The 23,828-nt window shown below is 33.6% G+C and overlaps 1 protein-coding gene across 1 annotated transcript; it reads left to right on the top strand.

The window, feature by feature from the left end:
• Window positions 1-1,037: 1,037 nt before the first annotated feature.
• LOC148272680 (uncharacterized) lies at window positions 1,038-13,559 on the top strand (the record flags this gene model as incomplete). The annotated part of the gene is made up of 3 exons (XM_088239726.1): window positions 1,038-1,205; window positions 11,024-11,917; window positions 12,344-13,559. Coding segments are annotated over 3 exons (1,284 nt in total), but the record flags the coding sequence as incomplete, so codon positions are not given.
• Between the last annotated feature and the right edge of the window lie 10,269 nt (window positions 13,560-23,828).

Below are 23,828 nucleotides of genomic sequence, written 5' to 3'. Positions count from 1 at the left end.
TTATGCAATTGACATAGAATGGAGACCAGACCACGGAGGCATATTCTAGAAGAGGGTGAACAGTTGAGCAATAAAGAATTTTGATTGTACGGACACTAGTAAAATCAGAGGATATTCTGTTAATAAAGCCAAGTAATTTCAGTGTTTTATTTACTGTATTTTCTATACGCTCGTTGTATGTCAGTTTATAGTCCAAAACAACTCCTAAATCTCAATCTCATTCTTATATTCCGTGTTTCATATTGTTATCTCTCCGGAACAATGCCCGCGTTCGAATACTTTTTGGGCGAAATGTTCCGATGTTTATGTACGCACGGGACGTTTTATCTCTGTCTTTCTCATGAGAAAATATAGAGATACGACATTAGTTTTGGGACAGTTACAGAAATGACCCGCGCATTCGACATTACATAAATATTTGACGTCGCACGTGCTTAATAGTATTCTAGATAACATCTATAAAAATATAAAGAATAAATAGATCCTTAACCTAATAATTGCATTATACTATTAACTTTATAATGTATTTAAAGTAAATGAGTTTAATTGGTGGCAAATTTCGTGAGGTCATTGACCCAATGGACAAAAGGAAAAGCCGCCACTCTTGTTTCATAAGATATTAATAACTATTTTCATTTTACTTTATATATTTTTGTTGTGAATTCATCATTACCTTTCCACACCTAATGATGCATAGGGCACTGCATTGGTACACAAATCGCAGCGTATCTAAATATTTTTTGTTACACGAATTAAAGATGATCAGTCTTACGCTTCGGGTACCAGTCCAGCGACTATGAAATATTCTGGAGTGAAAACGCCATTTTAAATCAAACTTCATCTCAATTTCATGTTGGGATTCGAGCCTGAGACCTTTTACATGGTAGGCAAACACCCTGACCATTACACCACGAGGCTGACAATTACTACAGGCGTTGTTGTCAATTATTATGACTTAACGCGAGCACAGCCTAAAAAGCCGTAATGTGTTGTAATATATAATTTGAAATGAATAAATAAATAACAAAAATATTTTTTTCTTTTTCACAGGAGTCAATCCACGAAAGCAACGCAGAGAGAGAACCACATTCACCAGAGCTCAGCTAGACGTGCTGGAGTCACTCTTCGGGAAGACCAGATATCCTGACATCTTCATGAGGGAGGAGGTCGCCCTCAAGATTAACCTTCCGGAGTCCAGGGTCCAGGTACAGAGAATTAACCAAAAATATTCGAGCGCATGTGATTTACAAATTCAAACAATATTTTCTGTATCCATTTAAAAAAAAAAAAAATTTCGTTGTTTTTTTTCCATACATGTATTATTTACAAAGAAATATAATAACAAAAACACACTTTAGAAAAATACATCTTAAATTTCGGCAACAAATCACAAAACGATAAAAAATCGGCGTTTACTATAAATAATAATGCAATTTATTAAATTTGCAAAATAGTAAGCAGTATCTTATACAAAAAAAGTTAACATTAAATTATAATGACTGTGGCGACTGTTATTATTTATTTATTTATTTATTTTCTTCACTAACGCCCAAAAGGCATTTTTAAAAAATAAAATACATGCTAACATACTAAATAATACAGAATATACAGAAAAAATATGTGAAATTAGTTAGAAAGGATATAATAAAAAGTTTTAAAAAGTAAAAAAAAAAACAATAATAACAAAGGTATGCAAGAAAAAACAGTAAGCATATAAACAAAAAATGCAAAGATTTAAGCTTATGAAATAAATTCTGTAAAGCAAACACAGTAAATAAAGTGTTACGGTAAGCGAGAAGGACAAATTTAAGTTAAATTAATAAACAAGAAAGCATGAGATGGAAGAGTAGATAAAGATGTTGAAAGAAGAGTTAATGCGGGCAACAAAATGAACGGAGCACTGAGCACAGTAATTTCTAATAAATATGTCAATCGAAGCTAAACTGGCAGTGCACAACGGAGTTGTATGGAAGTCCCAACACTTATGTATGGAAGTGAAACATGGAACTGGCAGAGGAAGGATGAAAGCCGAGTGAACGCGGTTGAAATGCGATCTCTTAGATGAATGTGTGGGAAATCAATGTATGACAGGGTTGCGAATGATGAAATCAGGCGAGAGTGTAAATCTGAGACAAGTATAATTGATAAAATTAAGAAAGGGTCTCTGTGATGGTTTGGTCACGTAGAACGAATGGACGACCCAAGAATGGTAAAACAAGTATATATGGTGAAAATGAACGGCAACGTTAGACGAGGACGACCAAGAAAGACGTGGCATGATCAGATAAACCAAAATCTTAAGTCTGGTCATGTCAAAAGCAAACAGAACCGAAGAGCATGTATGAATGTGCAAGAAGCTAGGAATGTATGCCAGGATAGACGTGTGTGGCGGTCTATTCTCTCTGTCTACCCCTACGGGGAAATGGCGTGATGGTAGTAGTAGTAGTAGAAAGCACATTTTATCGCGAAAAAAGAAGAAATAAAAATATGTATATATGAAATGCGTATTTGCCAATACTACAATGCAAGTTGATATAATAGTAAAAATCAAAAACAAGTATAAGGTAATAAAAATAAAAAATTTAGTATTTTTTTAAATTAATGGAATTGAATTGTCAATAATAGTTAGACGAGCAGCTACAAATAAACTTGATATTGTGGACTTACAAGATAATGGCTTGACATTTGGCTTGCCAACCGCCGCCGCTGGCTAAATGAAATGAATAACATGATTAACCTTAAATTAATTAATTAATAAATAAATAAATGAAAATAGCAGTTTTAAAATATTTTACATATTTACACCGGTGAAATTCTAATACGTGATTGTGCAGCAGGATTATACGTAGCGAAACGTAAATATTTAGACATTTCAGTTTCAGTTTCAGTGCTGCAGAGCAGCGTTTATTTTATAATTAAAAAATACAAAAAAGAATTTGTTACCCACTAAGTCTAAAGACTTTTCGGTGGGAAACATTTTTTTATATTTTTTTTATGACAGGTTTAAATTACATTTATTTTATTTGTATTTTACAGATTTATTTATAAACAGGCACTATAAAGTATCAAGAAGATATTTCTTCAGTTCTTTTTTTTTCATTTGAAGATTTTTCATGTTGATGATGTTTTGTGGGAGATCATTGAACAATCTTGGAACAACGCAATTTAATGTTCGCTCTCCGAAGTAATTTGTAATTCGGGGAACAGACAGGGAGCCCATAGTTTTTAATCTAGTGTTGTGAGTATGGGAAACTCTTTTTTTATATTCCGGATCAACAAAGTGATCTACAATCAATTTGTAGTCACAAATTTGTTTTACCGGCAGGACATTACAGAATTTAAAATATACACTTTCGCCCATATGTTTCGCCTCACGGATTATGCTATCCGGTACGATCCCCCTCAACAGTCTCACCTGAATATCATAAATTTTACCCAGATGAGACTGGAAGGTGAGACCCCAGACACGCACTCCGTAAGATATAATGGATTCAATGAGCGAGGTATCTTAACGTTTTGAAAGGTACTATGCTTTTAATTTCAGAAATCACCTTGGGCCAGTACCTTAATCTGTCGCAGATTCCATCAATATGAACACCCCAGCTAAATTTAGAATCAATAATTAATCCTAAATATTTATGATTATTTACAACATCTATAATAGGACAATTACATTTATCTGATTCTATATTTAAATTTGAATGAAGGCAAGAATTTAAATGAGCTTGTATTTCTATTTCAAATTCACATTTAGTAATATATGGTGAGGATACATGGACAATTTTAGTTTTTTTTTAAATTTATTACTAAGCCACAGTCATGCGCCCATTTAATGAGATTTGAAAAATCTATCTATTTAATATTAGGTGTTTGCAAATGTTCCATTGTGATCGAGAATACGATAAACAACCATGGTGAGAAATTGTTATTACGTCGCTTATTAGCACGTCGATAGTTTTTTTGCAATTGAGCTACAGATGTATATTCTCAAATATGTCCGATGACTTTATTTGTTCCTAAAATGACACCATTTGAATGTTCTCTCTGAAAGCGTGCCCTTGTTCTTGTGGGGCGGATTAGGGATACATAATACGAAACAGTAAGGGTAAATGCAACAACCCTTAGCAGAATAGAAAGGGATATCTGCCTCTCAAAAGGCCAATATAACTACCCAGTGTTCCTACTAGAACTTGATTGCCCAACCACAATCGATAACTTGAGTAATACCATGACATACGGCTACTTGACGAATAACTGAGGCGGAAATGAGAGGGATTTTATTAAAATTTGAGGAAGTTTCTAATGAGAAAAAAGACATTGAAAATCTCGCAGGCACTAGTTGTTTTTTTCCTTTATTTATGCCCGTAGGGCTTGATTATTATAAAACATTTCTAAACATTCTTAAAGGACAATATTTTGAGTTTGCCCAAAATTTTGTGGACAAGGACTGGATTCAACTCCCTGTCGAGCTGTTCATATTAACATATTACAACAGAGATGAAAAACATTTAAGAGAAGGTAATATAGAAGTCTAGGCATCTACAGGGCTTACGACCTGTCAATTGCTGGTTTAAGTGGCCACTTTACACACTGTGTAACATTCACCATTCTGCCTATATTTGAACATCTTTATTCCTTCAATTCTTTCATCTGTTGATGTTTGTGGAGTCAAAGAGCTGAAACCTTTATTTATGCGGGTGAGATTCATCTAATTGAATTATTTCACCTACATACTAGGCAACGCCTGAAAATTATTTTTTTTCAATTTCTATACTTCTTCATGGACCAGGTAATTTATCAACATATCAATAATCAAGCTGTTTTAAAACTCAACCTATAAAAAGTACCTCGGTGCCTACTTAAATTCAATATTTGAATATTAATAATTTAATTTTTGGGATACAATCGTAAACAAGTACCTGGGCAGGCCAACTTTCAAGCAGGACAAAGACTATAGGGTCCGTTAGCTATTAAACTATTGGAACGCGCGAGCAAGCCTATCACCAGCCAGCCCAAAGTTGTGCCGTGTCGCGCCTCATAAAACCTCACGCCTCCCCGCCAGAAGCAATAAATCTCTCATATAATATACATATACACATATCTTGTATTAGAGCTTCCGGGGGACCGCCAAACTCGCGGTAAACAGGGGTGTGATGGGCGTCATAAATCAAAGATTTATTATTCTGTATAATACGGGGCAGTTAGCGATTGTTCGCTTGTCGACGCTGACGTCATACCTCAGGGGAGGTTTAAAAATCGAACGATCACATCATTTATCACATTTTTCGATGCTGGGCAATGGAGGGGTAGTTTTGAAAATAAATATTTTTTACGACAGAAGTTTTATCTGTCTGCTTCGTGGTCAAATAGTCAGCGTATTTGCCTAACATACAAAACGTCTGAAATTTGATTCCAGGCTCTGAAAATCATAGCCGGTGAAATGTTGGTCGCGTGGGTTAGTGGTAAGCGCGTTTTCCTCTCATGCAAGAGGTCTCGGGTTCGATTCCTGACGTGGTTGACATGAAATATTTATTTAAAAGGGTGTTTTTATACTAGAATATTTCATAGTCTCTGCCTGGGACCCAAAGCGTAAGACTAATCATTTTACCTTCATTTAACAAAAATGATCAAGATACTCTGCGATTGGTGTACCAGTGCAGTGCCCTGTGCACCATTAGGTGCAAAAAAGGAATGATGAATTATTTATTTATTTACATACGCACAATGGGGATTTTTCGGACATATTTATACACAGAAAATTATTATAAAGGAAAGTAGAAAGACACAATGGTATATAGTAGACTTGGTGGGAGTGGAAGTGGGAGAGAGGTGTTTATAATTGAATTTGATTCAGTGTTCGTTTGAAAGAAGACAACTTGTTATCAAAGAAATCAAGACTGGTATGTTTGTTGGAATACCTAAGAATTCTGGGCATAGAGGAATGAAAACCATAGTTAGTTTTATGGTTATCGGTACGAAAGAGTAAGTTTTGTCTGAGGTTTCTAGTTGGGATATTTAATTTTATTGAGCTCAGTATTTCAGGTGCATCAAAGAGTAAGTTGAGAATTTTAAAAAAGACGAGAAGGTCTTATTAAGGATTTATTTCGACGGTCTTAAACAGAAGATATATTTAAGCTGCAGTCAGGTGGATTTTACCACCATCAATAAGGTTTTCAACTATTTAGATTCACATAAAATAGCAGATGGAGGAATTGAAGAAAAATTGTTCAAACATGGGCAGAATAGTTAATGTTACTGTTAATTTCGACTTCCCTATTTCCTTCTCAAAAGTATTTTCCATCTCTGTTGTAATCTGTTGAATTTCTTACGTTTCTCCATATGTTTTTTTATTCCCTTAATATTTCATACACATCTTTCAGCTTTTTAAAAAAATGGGATAAATTTTTCAACTGTTTTTGTGGTTGGAATTGCAAGGGCGTCAAATAGGGGTTGCTAATTGTATGTAAACAGTCTTGTCCGGGTGGTGGCTGAAACGGATAGTGCGCATCGAAGTTTTGATTTATTTGTTTGATTACGGGGTGTAAGTTAGCCTGGGGCTGCGCAGTTTGATACAAGGGTTGCATTTACGATTGGTCTATTAGCTGCATTGATTGTTAACTAACAGTTACCGAGATATTTAAGACATTATGTAATTTACACATTTTTAGAAGTTTATTTTTTATGTTTCAAGATATTTTTTTTTCTGGGTTTGATTCCTGGCAGAGGGGACTTGAATAGTTGATTTAAAAGGTTGTTTAAATTTTAACTTTTCATTGTTCCCGTACGCACCTGAAGCGTAGGACTGATCATCTTACCTTTATATAACAGATGATTTTGTAGGGCTGTATTTTTCTTTCAAATTCAAAAAAAAAATTTAAGAAAGATAATTTTATTTACTTTTTGTTTAAATTAAAGACCCGCAATTTTTGGTAACAAAAGTGTACTATATATTTGCAATAAAAGCGATTTGCTAATTTTTAATAAAAATTTGTTAATATAAATAATTCATTAAAAAATAAATAAAAAATACCACTATGAATTCAATCGATATTAGGTATTCAATTGAAATGTCAACTGGCCGAATTGTTCTAGTAATTAATAGTGCTAAAAACGGCCGCGTGGAGCGCTATATGTCCTGCGATATGACGCATGAAAGTAATTATGGTCTTATGTCAAAAGTACCATCTCAAAGAAAAATAATCCTTAAGAAATAATGTTTGAAATACTGTTTTCCAAATCAAGAATCTTCAAACAATTTGTGTAATCTGCAAGTTTAATCTAGGAGAAAAAACTCGCACTGGGGTTAAAACATTCAAAATATATTAAACTTATTTGTATGAAAAAATAAGCTGGAATAATCGGCTAGTTTCTTGGCTCACCCCAGGCGCTGAGCGCGCTTTATTAAAATTTATATTTATATTAGGATAAAAATGCAAACTGTGGAAATGATTTAAAATTAATGTAAATTATTTATTGGTTTTTCTGTAAATAAAGTTACAATAAAACATGAATTTAGTTAGTCAAATATAATGGTAAGCTGCGCATAATTGCTTCTATACACGGTTCGCCTCTGATGTATACATTTATATTCTTTCAATTCTTTCAACTGTTAATGTTTTTTTTTCTTTTCTTTTACTTAGGAAACATACAGTACAATTACAAAGTTTTATATTTTAGACAGTTAGACTTAACTCTAATGGACCAGTGAAGTTTTCATATTATAAAGTAATTATATGTAAGATACAGTAATATAACAAGTACAAAAAAGAAAAGGAAAATAAACATGAATAGAAGTAGTTTAAAAATTAAAATTAAAGTAAAAAAATTAAGAAAATTTGTAAAAGTAATTAAAAGTTAACAATTAAAATAAAGAATGAAAAACATGCTTGGATGTAAAAATAAAATAAAATAGTAACCTTTTTTTTCAAAGGAAAAACATAAATATACATATTCATATTTTAAGGGATTCAAAGAAACGATGAGAAGAATGTTTAAATAATCTTTAAATAAGAAAATAAATTTATGTCAATTTTAAAAACATCTTAAAAATTGATGACGCATTGTAAGAGCAGCAATAAATTGATTTCATATACATTTACAATATAAGTAATTAAAAGTAAATTAAAAGTATAAAAACAATATAATGTTTGTGAAGTTAAAGATCTGAAACCGTTCTTGGGTACAGAAATTTGGATATACTCAAAATATTGTTCAAAAAAAAAATCGTTGAACGCGCATAAGAAAATGTATGAATGTAGAGAAAGCGGGAACTGTATGCAAGACAAAAACTAAACTGACGTTTTTTTCCTCTCTGCCTACACTTATGGGAAAGAGCGTGAGGGTTTGTTTGTTTGTTACATAGACAAACAGTAGTTAGTTAACACCACAAAAAAACAGGACAGTATTTACACAGTTGTCCTTTTTATTGGTTGTAGCTAAAAATGTGTCTGAGAGGGTAAAAAAGCGTCATAAAATATGGGGTCACGTTGAAAAAATATTTTTAAAAAACCGATGCGATAAATTCTTGATTTTTCTAAAGTAAAATCTTTGTGTGTGGTAAAATTTTAATTTTAACGGACAGCACATTTGACTACCATAGAAGAGGTCTCGGGTTCGATTCCCGATAGGGTTAATATAAAATATTGATTTAATAGGGTGTTTTCACACTGAAATATTTCATGACCCTGGACTGGTACCTGAAGCGTAAGACTGATCATCTTACCTTCATGTAATAAAAATGATCAAGATACACTGCGATTGGTGTATCAATACAGCGCCCTATCCACCATTAGGTGTGGATGGGGAATGATGATGAATTTATTTATTTATTTATTTATTCAAAATTACACTAGTTCAAATATTAATGAACTTATTAAGGTTTTTTAGGCGTGTCAAGCCGCAACAAATAACAATAAAAATACATAGTAAAATTAATTAGATCAAATTATAATGACTTAGAATAACAATCTAGAAAAAAAAGGAAAATGTAATAAATATATTTATTTTTTTTTGAAAATTTAATTTTAAACCCTTACGGATTATAACATTCATTTTACACAAAATAATGTATACATTTTTAATTAAATTCCAAAGAATACAATGCAAAAAAAGATAATCAGAAATACTAATACTAAATACTCGAATTTTTTAAAATATAAATTATACAAATTAAGAATCACACATAATCAAATATACAAAATAATGATATCATTAAAATAAACAAAATAATAGTAAAATATAGTAGTATTAAAAAAAAATAAGAGTATCATTGAAATCAACAGAAAAAGAATATATGTATAAAGCGTAATTGAAATGATAATTGAGATATGTTTTCTAGAAACTCACTCAATACTATAGTAAGAAATAAAAGCAATAAATAATATGCCAAATTAAAGTACGAACTAAATTAAATTATACAAAATACATAATGAAAAAACATAAAAATAAAAATATGTATTACATAAATACTTATTTAAAAAAAAAAAAAAGAACAATACGAACTTATTTGCCTTTAAAAAAGTGATGTTAAAGCCCTGTGGGCGTAAGTAAATAAATAAATTAAATCAACGGAAAAACACTGCTCGTGTAGGAACAGAAGTGAATGAGTAGAGGGGTACGTTCAAGTGGGTGTGCTCAACCATGAGATTGGATTTTCAATTTGAAAATTCCATTAGCCTTCGTCGAAGCGGAATATGCAACGCTGACAGAAGCGAATAGACTTTGCCTTTTAAGTTTCAGAAATTACCGTTCAACTTTGGTATGAGCGAATCAAAAACTTTTGATTATTTCAAATAATATATTAGTTACAATGTATTACACTTGTAAAATATACAGTAATGTTTAAATCTGCAGAATTAAAATTCTATTATATATTTAAATATAGCAGAAGGCAATAGAAGGTAATAACCATTTGGTGCCAAGTCTAAACTAATAGAATAGATGCATCAAAACTTCTCGTCCAAGCTCTTGGAGCTTCTGGCACGTCATCAAAGATGTATGCGGCCTGGCGTTGTCCCGATGAAACACGATTCCTCTCCCATTCACCAATGCTGGCCGCGTCTGTTAGATTGCCAGCTTCAAACGGTCGAGTTGTTCACAGTAGAGGGCAGAATTGAGCGTTTGGTCACAAGGGAGCAGCTCATAGTAGAGTATTCCCTGCCAATCCCACCAAACACACAAGCACCTTCCTGGCCGTCAGTCCCGGCATGACCACGGTCTGGGCCACTCGTTGGCTTTCGACCACGATCTCTGTCGCTTGACATTGTCGTAAGTGACCCATTTTTCATCAACAGTTACCATTCGCTTTGGAAATGGGTCGATTTTGTTGCGATTCAGCAGCGATTCGCAGATGGAAATTCGGTTCATGAGGTTTTTTTACGTCAGTTCGTGCGACACCCACACATTGAGGTTTTTTTTAAATCCAGCATTGTGCAAATGGTTCAAAACGGTATTATGATCAATATTTAGCTCCTAGGCAATGCTACGACTGCTAACATGACGGTCTATCTCGATATTTTCCATGATTTTATCGACATTTTCGACGACAGGCTTGCCAGAGCGTGATGCATCATTCACCTCCACTACACCAGAACGAAATCACACGAAACACTGTTGCGCAGCATGAACTGAAAGAATATTGGCCCCGTATACATAGCAATTTTTTTTGGTTGCTTTCGACGCGTTTTTCCATTCCAGGTAGTAAAAATTTAAAACATGGTAAATTTCTTCCTTTGAGACCTCCTTACTCGACGCACGGTAGTTCACGACTGAACCAACCACGCGATACTGGACGAAAATTGTTTGTAGTACACATTCACACCTTTGCAACGCAGTATTGTATAATCCGATGTGACTCATAATAAATGAGATATACTTGGTTGAAAAAAAAGCCCGCGAAATATGGAATATCTTTTTTCCTAACCTGATAGATAATACATTTTCTCTTTTGTAGATGCAAATCATGGCACTTTACTTAAGTCATGTAGAATTGATTAAAAATAATTCTGTTTTCTTTTGTTCTCAGGTCTGGTTCAAGAACAGGCGAGCTAAGTGTCGCCAGCAGCTACAACAGCAGACTGCAAACAATCAAATATCATCTAAGTCATCTTCTAGTTCGTCAACGCGTCAGCATTCCAGCAAAACCTCATCGTCCAACAACAATACTTCAAACAGCTCCACCAAAACTACGCCTAGCAAATCCCAGAACACAGGATCCAGCCAATCCATGCAACAACAGAATAACTCTTCCCTCACTGGTCTATCAAACCTGAATCATACATCTTCTCCTAACTTACCCATCACTCCTTCTACCTCTGTCAGCCCTCCAATCAACGTGATCTGCAAAAAAGAATCATTATTATCGGGGTATGATACATCAGTTTCAAAGAGCAACTCTTTACCGATTCACTATAACAATTCCTCGAACGGAACTGCTAATTCGGAAAACAGACTGATTTCTGGGAGTAAGGACTCTTCGTCATCAAGTGGCGACGGAGCTGCTAATAATCTTTCATCATCTGTGGCCAATTTGGCTTATACTGCAGTCAAACACGATCCGTACACTAGTCTGGCATCTAAATCTGTGGATTTGTACCTTAAAAATGAGGGATATTCAAGCGTCGACAAAAATTTCGGAATCGGACATCTCTCAAAAGAACACTTTTCCTCTCCGAGAGTTGCTGGGAATCTGACTCCTTTAGGGTCTAGTTCAAGCATCATGACCACACCTTCTCCGCCGGTAACTCCGCAGAGTTTAGGGTCCAGTGGACTAGGAGCGAGTTATCATGGCGACGGAGGTTACAATGGTTTCCATTGGTCTGGAGGTGGTGCGGAGTATGCCAAGTATGGAGCTGGACATCACCACGGCGTTTCTTCCTATTCGCAAAGCGCCTATAATTCACCCTATTATCATTCCCAGGTAAGAAACAACTTTTGTGTTTTTAAAAAGATAACTCGATAAGACGTCGACGAATAATGTTGCCAGTAAAAAATGTTTATATTATAAAAATAATAGCGTCACGCAGTAAATACACTAATTTCAAAAACTGGTTAGTTTATTAGATAATAAAACAAACCCCATTATTTGAATATTTAAAAGTAATAACTGATATTCTGCTAAATAACAACTTAAAATGGTGCTGAATTTGTGGATTAAAAAAATGTTATCAACATGTAAACAAATTATCATACTATAAGGTGGATTATTTTACATCAATCCATCACACGTCTTTTGAATTACCTTTTTTTTTTTTAGATCTCCCCAAAATATTAATCAATACCACTTTGGGTTCTGCATTAAGCTTCAGTCTTTTAGTATTTTTTAAGCCTGTTTTCTTTTCTTTAGATGGAGTACTTTAATGGCGCTATGCCTTCACCAGCTCAGTACGGTGGCCAAGGCGGATTCGGATCTCCGCCCCCTCCTCCATCTTCCGCCTCCGCCTTCCCGCCGTACGGCCAGCCGCCTTCGGCCCTCGGACCCCCGCACCAGTCTCAACAGCCATACCCGCCTCCGCCCGCCGAGTACTTTAGCCTGACGGCCGACAAATATGGTATTAACATGGTCTAGTACAAGAATCAGAAAATTGAAGAAAAAATATTTTTAGGTATCAAAAACTTTGCGTTATAATGTTGTTCAACTATTTAAACTATTTTGATGAACTTAAAAGAAACGTATTTGATATTTGATTCAAGTGAATAGAAACGGATTTTTAATGTCAATTTTAGTTTTTGGTAGTTTGAGAAATATATATACGGAGATTCTTTACTTTCATAATGTACGCATTTAAAGAGCATGGTGCCATTAGTAAGATTATTCATCAACTTGCAAAAAAACAGCATTGGTACACAAATTTATGCGTATCTTGGGCACTCAATAAGAAAATATTTTTATTGTAAATACACCTTGCCAAACTTGTCGTGAATTAAACTTGGATCTTAAAGTTGTTGAGATATACCAATGATAATGAAAGGATAGATCGGAGTTTTTAAGGTCAGACTTCAAGTAGGAGCAATCAAGTTTGACTTCAGTTTAAGAATTTGTTTGATATTAAATGAAAAAAACAATTGAGCCATGAAATTAATTCAAATGATATTGAAAATCATATTTAGTCAGTTGTTTTAGGTTCTTAAGTTTTTTTAACGGTCTTCTAAGAAGCCAATTTGAATATAACAAACGTTTAAGTCAATGGCCTAGAATTAAACGAAAATAAACAACGAATGGAATTATTAAAGAAAAGTGATAATTTGTGTTTTGTTAAGTAAGAATTTTGTAAAAAATGTGTAATTAATTTTCAAATTGTGGAAATGCAGAAAATTTTCTGATGTTTGTAATCGACAATGACGTGTTAGTTCGTAGAGATGATAAAAAAATATATCTTTCGAGATTTGACATATCAATACCGGGTTCCAAACGAATCAAATACGTTATCACAGAATTCAGTCAGGTGTAGTTAATTGAATCTAACATATCAAATTAATTCAAAGAATCGTTTTAACAATAACAATATGTGTGGCATGAACCTACGCATATTATTTTAAAAATGTTTATTGCTTTCCAAAAATCCAAGAAAACAACAATAAATTTTCAGGCAAGTTTAACAGCAATCTCATTTACCTTAAGCTCAATAAAAAAGAGGCAGCAAATTTTAATTCACATTTCTATGAAATTTCATAGTTACATGAATAATTTTACTATGAAGTCAGCAAAAAAAGTAACTCAAAGTTAATTTAATAAAAATACTTTTTTTTTTAAAAACAAAATTGTTCGATTCAATCAACAATTAAAAAATTATCGTCTTTTTTTAATCTGACCCTGAAATCATTCGATTTCTTGATTTTTACGTAACTGTGTTATCAGTTTTAAATCATTTGATAAAATTGTGGATTTTTTATGCAATGAAAAAACCTGTAGAAAATTACTTGAAAATCAATAAATCAATTTTTGACAATTGAATACATATATTCAAATGTTTTTTTGCAAATTTTGAAGGTGTGCGATTTTTTGTATCTACAAAGCCATCTGCTGCATTTATAAGAATTTTAATTTTCTTTTATAATTGATTTGAATAATCAGATTAGTTTTTTGCACTGTAAACTTCGAAATTCTCCTTTTTAGTTAGATAATTAATATGTAAATAAAAAATATATTGTAAAAAAATTAAGCCTAATGTAATATCGAATGACGTGTATATAATGTAAAATATATATAAATAGTGAATTTTTATGCATTTTGAAGCATATCATGGGCTAATTATTTAAAAATTAAATTACATACATATTAGGATTTTTTAAAAAACGTATTTTATATCTTCTCTTTAAATACATTGCATATAAATAGGTGGTTTGGTGATACGATTAACAAGCAACATATTTTTTAAAGCCTTCACGAGTTACTTGTCTGCTGAAAGATGGCTCAATATTTTATTTATGCTTTAAGTTAGTTCATACAATTTTAAGAAATAATATTAACTGTTAATAAAATTACAGTTTTTTATCAAAATTTCTCAAGAGCAGATTTTTCATGTTTCAATGTTTTCTATTTATTTGATTTCTTCAGAAAACTCACTGTACAGCTTCAATCTCTTGTACAATAAGTGTTGAGACTCTGATTTTCTCCTCGTTTGTAATCTTATCTTTTTTTATCAATTTATTATTGCTTTGTCTATTTTCATTCTTATTCTTATTCTTAGGGATAGAAGTCAGTGCTATGCAAGCTCCTGACGTCACTGCGATCTGTAAAGATCTTTTGTGATGGGTCCCCGTGAATAGTTCTCGCCTTCCAAGCCCAGAGAGCCTGGCCACTGTATACAAGGCGAGAGTTTACATTTTGTTAACCCTCCCCCTCCAAGCCCAGATCCTCAAATTATCGAACTATTAGGTAATTTAACATTCTCAGGTTTAACCAGTAGTCCCCCGAGGATGGGGCTTATTTTATGATGTAAAGCATCATATGTGTTTCCTACTCTACACTGCAGAACCTACATCTAGAAGTTTCGGAAAGGTTCATTCCAGCAAGGTGTGTGTTAAATCTGCAGCGCCCTGGGCGGGCTCAAGTGATAACCTTCACTCGATTTCAGCTAAGCTTTATTAGGTCGAAAAACCTTTGCAAGATGGAACCTTTTTATCAGTTCCGCCGCATGGTGCTGTCCGTTTTTAACGAATATGATAATTTTTTGGATGCGCGTCCGTTACAAGATGTCCACGATCATGTTGGCCAACATTGTTTAACTTACGACTTCCACGTCTTGGTGAACATGGATCTAGCATCTTCTATACGGCATTTTATTTCAATATCGGGATCAAAATGAGGAGTTTCAGTTGTGTCGAAAAAAATTGTTTGTCAATATATTATCAAAGTGAGCCATTTTTTTTGTATTATTTAACGAATCAGCAGCGCTATGATTTTTAATTTTGAAATTACTCCACCTGTGACGTCTTAAGTTCTCTACAGTGGGTTTTCCTGATTGGTGGATTGGCTCCCTGGTAACCGGAAATGTACCAAAACTCTCTGTTATTGGTGGACGTCGTTCAAAGTAGTTCATTTTTGTCAATTTTTTTCATGCATTTTCGAGTAACTTCTTTGAATTTTACAGCTCGCAAGAAAATATATTTTTAAACAATTTCCTTTTACGCTGACCTTTTTCATTTTTGACAAAGGAATATTGAGTTTTATCACCAAATATTTCATAATTTTGTGAGAAAAAAAAGTGGCTTGCTTTAGTTAATCAAAACTCCCCTTCAAATTCCATAAAAAAATACAAATCACGTTTTGCCATCTTTCAACAAATGTATTTTGACGTCTTGTAGAGCGCCGATTTAGCGAAAGATACCTCAAGAGCGCTGTAAAGTAAATATCCCAATACGTCTTTCAGCTTCAAAACACATAGACGGCAGAGAGGATAGAATGCCATATATCTATTAATTCCTTTTTATATGCAATACATTTAAAAAGAGCGTACAGATATGTTGTAGTTTACTGAAATGACATTGTAAATTAATAAATAAATTAGAATTGTGAATATAAACTAATACATTTAAGTTTTATTAATTATTATTGAAAATGTATATGGTGTGTGAATGTATTATATTAAGGAATTTATAAATATTTTCAAAATGATTATTTTATGCAATAAGCATATCTCAATAGAAAATTACATAAAGCTATAATTTTTTAAACTTAAAAATATGAAATTGCAAGATTACGTCAGAAATTGAAAACATTTTCGAGCGGGGTATTTTTAGTTCAGTAATCGAAGCAACAAGGGTTGATTTTGGGGTAATTTATTATGTATTACTGAAATCAATGATCATATTTTTACCAAACAGTTTTTGATCTGCCACTTATCACTTTACATTGTGTAACATTTGCCATTCTGCCAACGTTTGAACATCCGTATTTCTTCGATTCTTCCATCTGTTGAGTTTTTGTGAAATGAAACAGCTAAAACTGTGTTAATTTGAGAGATTTTCTCAAAAGTTAACGAAAGAAAGAGTAAAAGATTCGACGTTTCAAGAATACAAAGTGACAGTTTATGAGCCCTGATTTTGGTATTCTCTTTTCGAAAATGTTTTCTATCTGTTGTAAGAGATATTGATATTAATAGTTTCCTTAGAGGGTGGATTCAAGTCCTTGCCTGCAAGCATTTGAATGTAGCTAAACAAAATATTGAGTCAAATCATTTTTTCTGATTCAAATCCCCGTGATTGGTGTGCAGCTACGAATCTGCATCTGCTCCTCGCCATATGATGCGTAGTTTAATCAGGAGATTTCTAGCTACTCTCAAAAATTCTTCATCCATAGTTTGTGCCCTCTCCGAATACACTCTTCTAATTTCAATCCTCAGTATCGGTTTGCATTTCTTAACTGCATCTGTTTTTCCATTAGCAAGCCTTAAACTGGTCATAAAATGAGTATTTAATATCTTTTTTACTAGCCACTCTCGAGGAGTTTTCTTCTATGGTTATTCCCTTTATTGTTCTACACAATACACTTCTTCTGGTTCCAACCCATTGGATTGGTTTGCAACTACTCACCTGCATATGTTTCTCTATTCTGTACAATCCTTAAACTGGCCCTACAATGTATAGTTCATATCTCCTTTACCAGTTTCTCTTTAAGGGGTCGTCCTCTGTGATTCGTAGCCTCGACCGTTCCATCCAATATACCCCTTCTAGTTCCAATCCATGGAAACGGTTTGCATCTACACACCTGCATATTTTTCTTTATTCTGTACGGTCTTTTCACTAATCATATGATCTGTAGTTCATAGCTTCTTTACCAATTACTCTGAAGAAGGCCATCCTTTATGATTCTTGCCCTCTACCGTTCCAATTTATTGAATTGATTTGCATCTCCTTCATTATGCACGGCCTTTTAACTGGCCATATGATGTGTAGTTCATATTTTCTGTACTAACTACTCTCAAAAGGTCTTCCTCTATGGTTTGTGCCATATACCATTCCACCCAATGTACTTCTTCTGGTTCCAATCTAAGGGACTGATTTGCATCTCCTTATTTGCATCTCCTTCATTCATTATGAAGGGTTCTTTAGCTGGCTACATGATCTGTAGTTCATGTCTTCTTAACTAGCTAATCTCAAGAGTTCATCCTCTATGTTTTTTTGCCCTCGACCGTTTTATCCAATATACTTCTTCTGGTTCCGACCCATGTTGCTGCAGCTGCCTACCTGCATCTCCTCTATTCTTTACGGTCTTTTAAGTGGCCATATGATAAAAAGTTATATCTCTTTTACAAGCTACAATCAAAGGGTTTTCCTCTATGGTTCTTACCCTCTACTGTTTCATCCAATATTCTTTTTACAGTTTCAATTGTCATGAATGGTTTGCAGTTGCAAACCTACGTCGCTTTCTCCATTCTGTGCGGTTCTTTAACTGGCCATATTTCCATAACTAGCGACCCTCAAAGGGTCTCTAAGATTCATTACCTCTACCGTTTTATCTAATACACTTCTTCTGATTTCAATCTCCAGAATCGGTTATCAGCTGCAACCTGTACCTCCTACTTCATTCTATACGAGATTATTTTATTATTAAAATCTTAATTCCAAACATGTCTATCCATAATATGCATGCAGATTTTTACTCAATTATTTTTATTACATATATCTTAAAACGATGCAATTTTTATTTATTTATTTTTCATTCTGTAAAAGGAATAATTGAAAGTACAATGAACTATGTTAGAAACAAAAATACATTATGTACAATAAAAAACCGATACATTAATAAGAAAATGAGTTTATTATTATGATCTTCAGTGTTTAAAATTTTAACAAATATATAATAAAAATAAAAAATATATAAAAAAAATACATCTTTTATTTTTTCCCGATAGAAAAACTAATTTGAAAAGTGTGGCTATTTATTCAATGGTGTTTGTATTTCAACGGTGCATAAGACAGCACAAACTGAATAAGTAGAAAAGTTTACATATCACAACAGAAATGAAGAACATTTTTGAGAAGGTAATATACAAGTCTAGGCATCTACAGGGCTTATACCTGTCAATGGCAGATTTAAGTGACCACTATACGCACTGTGTAACAGTCACCATTTTGCCCATATTTCAACATTCATATTGATGGTAGATGTTTGTGAAGTAAAAGAGCTAAAACCTTTATTTATGCGCGACGGAGAAATTTTCTTCATCTCTGTTGTAATATGTTAATATTTACAGCTCCCTAGGGAGTTGAATTTAGTCCTTGTCTGCAAAAATTTGGACAAACTCAAAATATTGTTGTCATGGAAAAGTTATGTTTTATTTCGTACCCATCGAAATAATTTATTATTTATATATCGAAAATTACTATCTCAAGACAAGATCCTTGTCTATCTTAGTGATTTTTGAAATTTATGAAGACTTACACCAAATAAGTCCAGATCTTGTCTCGAGTTTACAATACGACACAATCGGGACATTGGTGCATGCGAGCCATAGTTTGTGCTGTGTTGATCGAGGAACAGAAAATTATTATTTCGCAACCGGCGGATCGCAACATTGAATACCACTTGTTCCAGTAACGACGGTTCATTAATTAAGCCATTCAGTAAATGAAACACAAGTATGGAGCCAATGTTACTTTTACGTTTTTGTAGACTTGAGATTTTTAACATTGACTCCATTTCTCCGTAATTGTAGTCTCCCCTCTCGAAGCCAATCATCCATGCTACTTTTCTTAGCAAACGATGTTGCAGCAAATCGATAACTGATATGAAAACTCCGAGGTCCTTAATAGACTTGACTTCATCTAAATTAATATTTTCTATTTTGTCATCAAATGAGATAGATTTTTCTACTGTGTAAAAATACATTATTTTACATTAATAAATATTCAGTTCTAGGTAGCTGGCTTTGCGCCACATTAAAAGAATCAATATCTGACTGAAGCAGCAAACAGTCGTTTGTATTTGGAATTATTTTTAGAATTTTACTGTCGTCCACAAAGAGCCAAAAAACGAGTAAAGGAGAATACATTTGCTATATCATAATAAACAGATTAAAAAGAAGGGGTGCCAAATGGGCACCCTGAGGTACACCTGATGTAACATCGATACTGGCTGATAAACAGTTCACAATCCTAATATTTTGCTGTCTTCCACTTAGATAAGATTTTATGAATGACAATAACGGGTCTCTTAATCCAAGAGCATGTAATTTAGCAAAAATAATTTTATGATTAACTTTATCAAATGCCGTGGCAAAGTCTGTGTAGAGGACATCAACTTACTTAATTAAACAAATTACTAAAGAAAAAAAAAAAAAAAACGTAATAAAGTCATATTTTCACGTAATAAAATAATCCGTTCATAACAAAGTCATTTCAGATTCCCTTATTATACATAATGCAATATATTATATATTTAACTTTTTGTACATTGTGTTATTTGTACCAACCAATCAATAAAATAAAAGTTTTATTTTTATAATTCAAGTTACAGAACATATTCAATAGAAAAACAGATTAAAAAGCTGAAGATATATAAAAATATAAAAAAACGTATTTGTTTATAAATTACCTTAAATCAAAACTATTACTCAATAGGAAAAGGGAAAAAAGAGGAAAAAGGAAAGGAGGAGAGATTAAGGAAAAGAAAGGAGATGTTTCTTCAGACGTGATTTAAACAGAGATAATGTAGTAACATCTTTGATGGTGGATGGGAGATGATTCCACAGTCGAGCCGCATGGACATTATATGAGTTAGAGAAGAAAGAGGAATTGTGGATGGGTATTAAGAGAGTGCCTTGCAAATTAGAACGAAGAGGTAAACCATGAACTGATAAGCGTTGAAATTTTTCACGCAGATGTATAGGAGCGTTAGGACTATGAAGCACATCGCAATACCTACAAATCTATAAAAAAAATCCCAATTACACAATTGAACAAAAAAATAATATAGGGTCAATGTGCCGACAGTGACTTGGGACAGTGGATCGAATATCCGCACGTAAAAGTATCAGCACTACAATTGAATCTTACACTTATTAAGAAGGTATCATGGGGCAAGCGTGTTACCATTAGGCGGCTGGGCTGGTAGCTGTGTACATAAAGAGCTAAAGCACATTATTGACGAATATACGCCTTGGCACCGTGCAAATACCCACTCATAGCTGCAGCCCCATCGTAGACTTGACCAACCATATGAGAACATTCAAGACCATGTTCTTTCAGAGCTGTAATTATGAGATTTGCAAGACCAGATCCTGTCGCGTCAACAGTTAGAATGCGCTCGAGGAACATCTCGTGGGGGCGGGTGGTAGAGAGGGCGAATCCAAAATACATAATTAGTAGCAAAATAAGTTATACTGCTCGCCTCTCCTTATTTTAATATTATTGATGTTGATATCTTAACTTTTCGGGGTAGGAGTTTGAACCCTCAAAACCCTCCCCCTGGCTACGCCCGTGATATTTATATATTTAATTAATATATAATTCTACGAGGGCGGATTGATAATGAAGTTACCTAGCGCTAGATGGCAACACAAACACAAAAAAGATTTAATTTTTCCAATTTGCAATGTCGAACAGCAGCTGTTAAAATATCACCCAAATTCATCGATTAGTTTATTTGTTGTAGTCGTTGGAAGGAAACAACTTTAGTGTTTCTTGAAAAATAAAAAAAACAAATTTCGTGCAGTGATAAAACACTATTATTTGAAAGAGAAAACGGCAAAAGAAACCAAAAAAAAGCTCGATAAACATTACGGTGAGTCTGTTCCGTCAGATTACATGGTCAAATATTGTATTGCTGAATTTAAACGCGGCCGAACAAGCACTGCAACAATACCATCAACAGGAAGGCCAAAAGAGGTGGTAACTGAAGATTATATCAAGAAAATCCTCGATATAGTTATGAATGATCGCCGAGTGAAGTTGCGTGAGATTGTTGAAATGGTATACATCTCATATAAACGTGTGTTCAACATTTTGCATGAACATTTGCATGTGAAAAAGCTATCGGCAAGATGGGTGCCGCGTTTGCTCAGTGTCGAACAAAAACGAGTTTGTGAGACCACTTCACAGCAGTGTTTGGACATGATAAAGCGTAATCCTGTTGATTTTTGGCGTCGATTAATAACTGTTGATAAAACGTGGGTGCACCACTATACACTTGAAACCAAAAATCAATCGAAACAATGGGTGGAAGCTGGTGGAAGTGCTCCGAAGAGGGCAAAGGCAGTGAAATTGACTGGCAAGGTTATGGCCACTGTATTTTGGGATGCACTTGGAATATTGCTCATCGATTATCTTGAAAAAAGATCCAATATCACAAGAAAGTATTATCGTGCATTTTTGGATCAATTGAATGATGCAATCAAGGAAAAACGACCACATTTAAAGAAGAAAAAGGTGCTATTTCTTCAAGACAACGCACTGGTTCACACGACATTAGATACGATGTTAAATTACGTGAAATACACTTCGAATTGGTTGATCATCCACCTTATAGTCCAGATAAAGCTCTTCGTGACTTTTTCCTGTTTCCAAACTTGAAAAAATGGCTCGCAAGAAAAAGATTCAGCTTTAACGAAGAAGTGATTACCGAAACTAACTCGTATTTTGAGAGGTTCCCGAAATCGTATTATTTAGATGGTATAAAAAAGTTAGAATATCGTCTTGCTAACTGTGTCGAAGTAAAAGTAGACTAGGTTAAGAAATAAATGGTTTTTTCCTACTTGGGTAGCTTCATTTTCAATCCGCCTTCGTATATATATATATATATATATATAATTCTATGCATAACAGCCACACAAGAGTAAAAAAAATTAAATGTCAACCGTTTCAGATATTGAACCCTATGTCTCTTACATTGTACGCTTACTATTTTCTAACCACTAACCACTAAACCATGAAGCAGGCAGTATTCAAAGTACTGTTAATATAAAAGCGGTCCAAAATTCGTTCCAAATTCAAATTCGTGGAAATGTAAATTGAATTCAAATTTGGAGTAAATTAGTTTTAAGGGAACCATGTTTAATTTGTGGATTATGTAAATATGTACATTATAATTCGCGTTCATTTTATATAAATTTATTAGGTGTTAAAATAATTTGTGTCGTTTTTTTATCCAAATAAAAAAAACCGGACGACACAAAGAAAAAAATTGACATCAAATTAGTATATTACAACAGAGCTGAAGAACATTTTAGATAAGGTAAAATTAATGTCTAGACATCTACAAGGCTTATGACCTGTCATTGGCTGATTTAAGTGGCCACTTTACACACTGAGTAACATTTACCATTCTGCCCATATTTGAACATCTATATTCCTTCAATTCTTTCATCTGTTGATGTTTTTGAAGTTAAAGAGGTGAAACCTGTATTTATGCGGGTGAGATTCATATGATTTAATTATATCACCTTCATACTAGGCAATGTCTGAAATTATTTTTCAATTTTTATACTTCTTCATGGATCAGGTGGATTTATCAACAATATTTTTAGTTTGTCCAAATTTTTGTAGTTTGGTAAAATGTTGATGCCTAGACTTCTATATTACCTTTTCTAAAATGCTCTTCATCTCTGTTGTAATATGTTAATGCTAGCAGCTTCCTAGGCAGTTGAGTCCAGTCCTTGTCTACAAAAATTTGGATAAACTTAAAATATTGTTGTCAAATTGGTCAATAATTCATTCAAAGCATCCTCACTGTACATTGCGCAAATATCGCGAGAAGCTATGACAGCTTTATTCCCCAATTTACCCAAATAGTAGGGGTGTCGAAAATGCTCTCAATCCATTGACATTCCATTTTGAAGGCGTGTAATCAAATACATTAATATATGTAACGTAAAAGCAAACACAATATCTTTTTGAGCAGAAAATTTTCTTTCGAATGACGTATAAACCTGTTTTACTTTTAAATTTAGAAGAAAACGGACACAACTTATGTACACCGAATATAATTCTTCCTCCAGTGGTAAGCGCGTTGGACCAAGGTCAACGTGAATAGCTCTCGGGTTCGATTCTCGAGTGGGCCATATTTAATTTATTTTTGGTGTGGTCCCGTGGCTAGTGTCTCGGACTTACGGCTCAAAGGTCTGTGGTTCGAGTCCCACTCTACCCTTACTTGATTCCCATTTTCTAAAACGGCCCTCAAATATTTTTTTTTGGTTGAATCATAAGAACAAAAATATTTAATTTTATAGAAAAACAAATATTTGTTCATCAGGATGTTTCACACTGCAATATTTCACTGGCGGCTGATGCGTAAAACTGATCAGATTACCTTCCTGTAACACATAATCGTGATACACCACATACACTTTACCAATGCAGTGCCCTACGCATCATTAGTTGTGAATTATGGT

This window comes from Micrasema longulum, unplaced genomic scaffold (genome assembly GCF_059751315.1).
Source record: "Micrasema longulum isolate JH-2025_06_02 unplaced genomic scaffold, ASM5975131v1 h1tg002237l, whole genome shotgun sequence".
In the NCBI taxonomy this organism is placed as follows: Eukaryota; Metazoa; Arthropoda; class Insecta; order Trichoptera; family Brachycentridae; genus Micrasema; species Micrasema longulum.
Note: the sequence above shows the minus strand (reverse complement) of the source record. Positions and strands in the feature narration are given on the sequence as shown.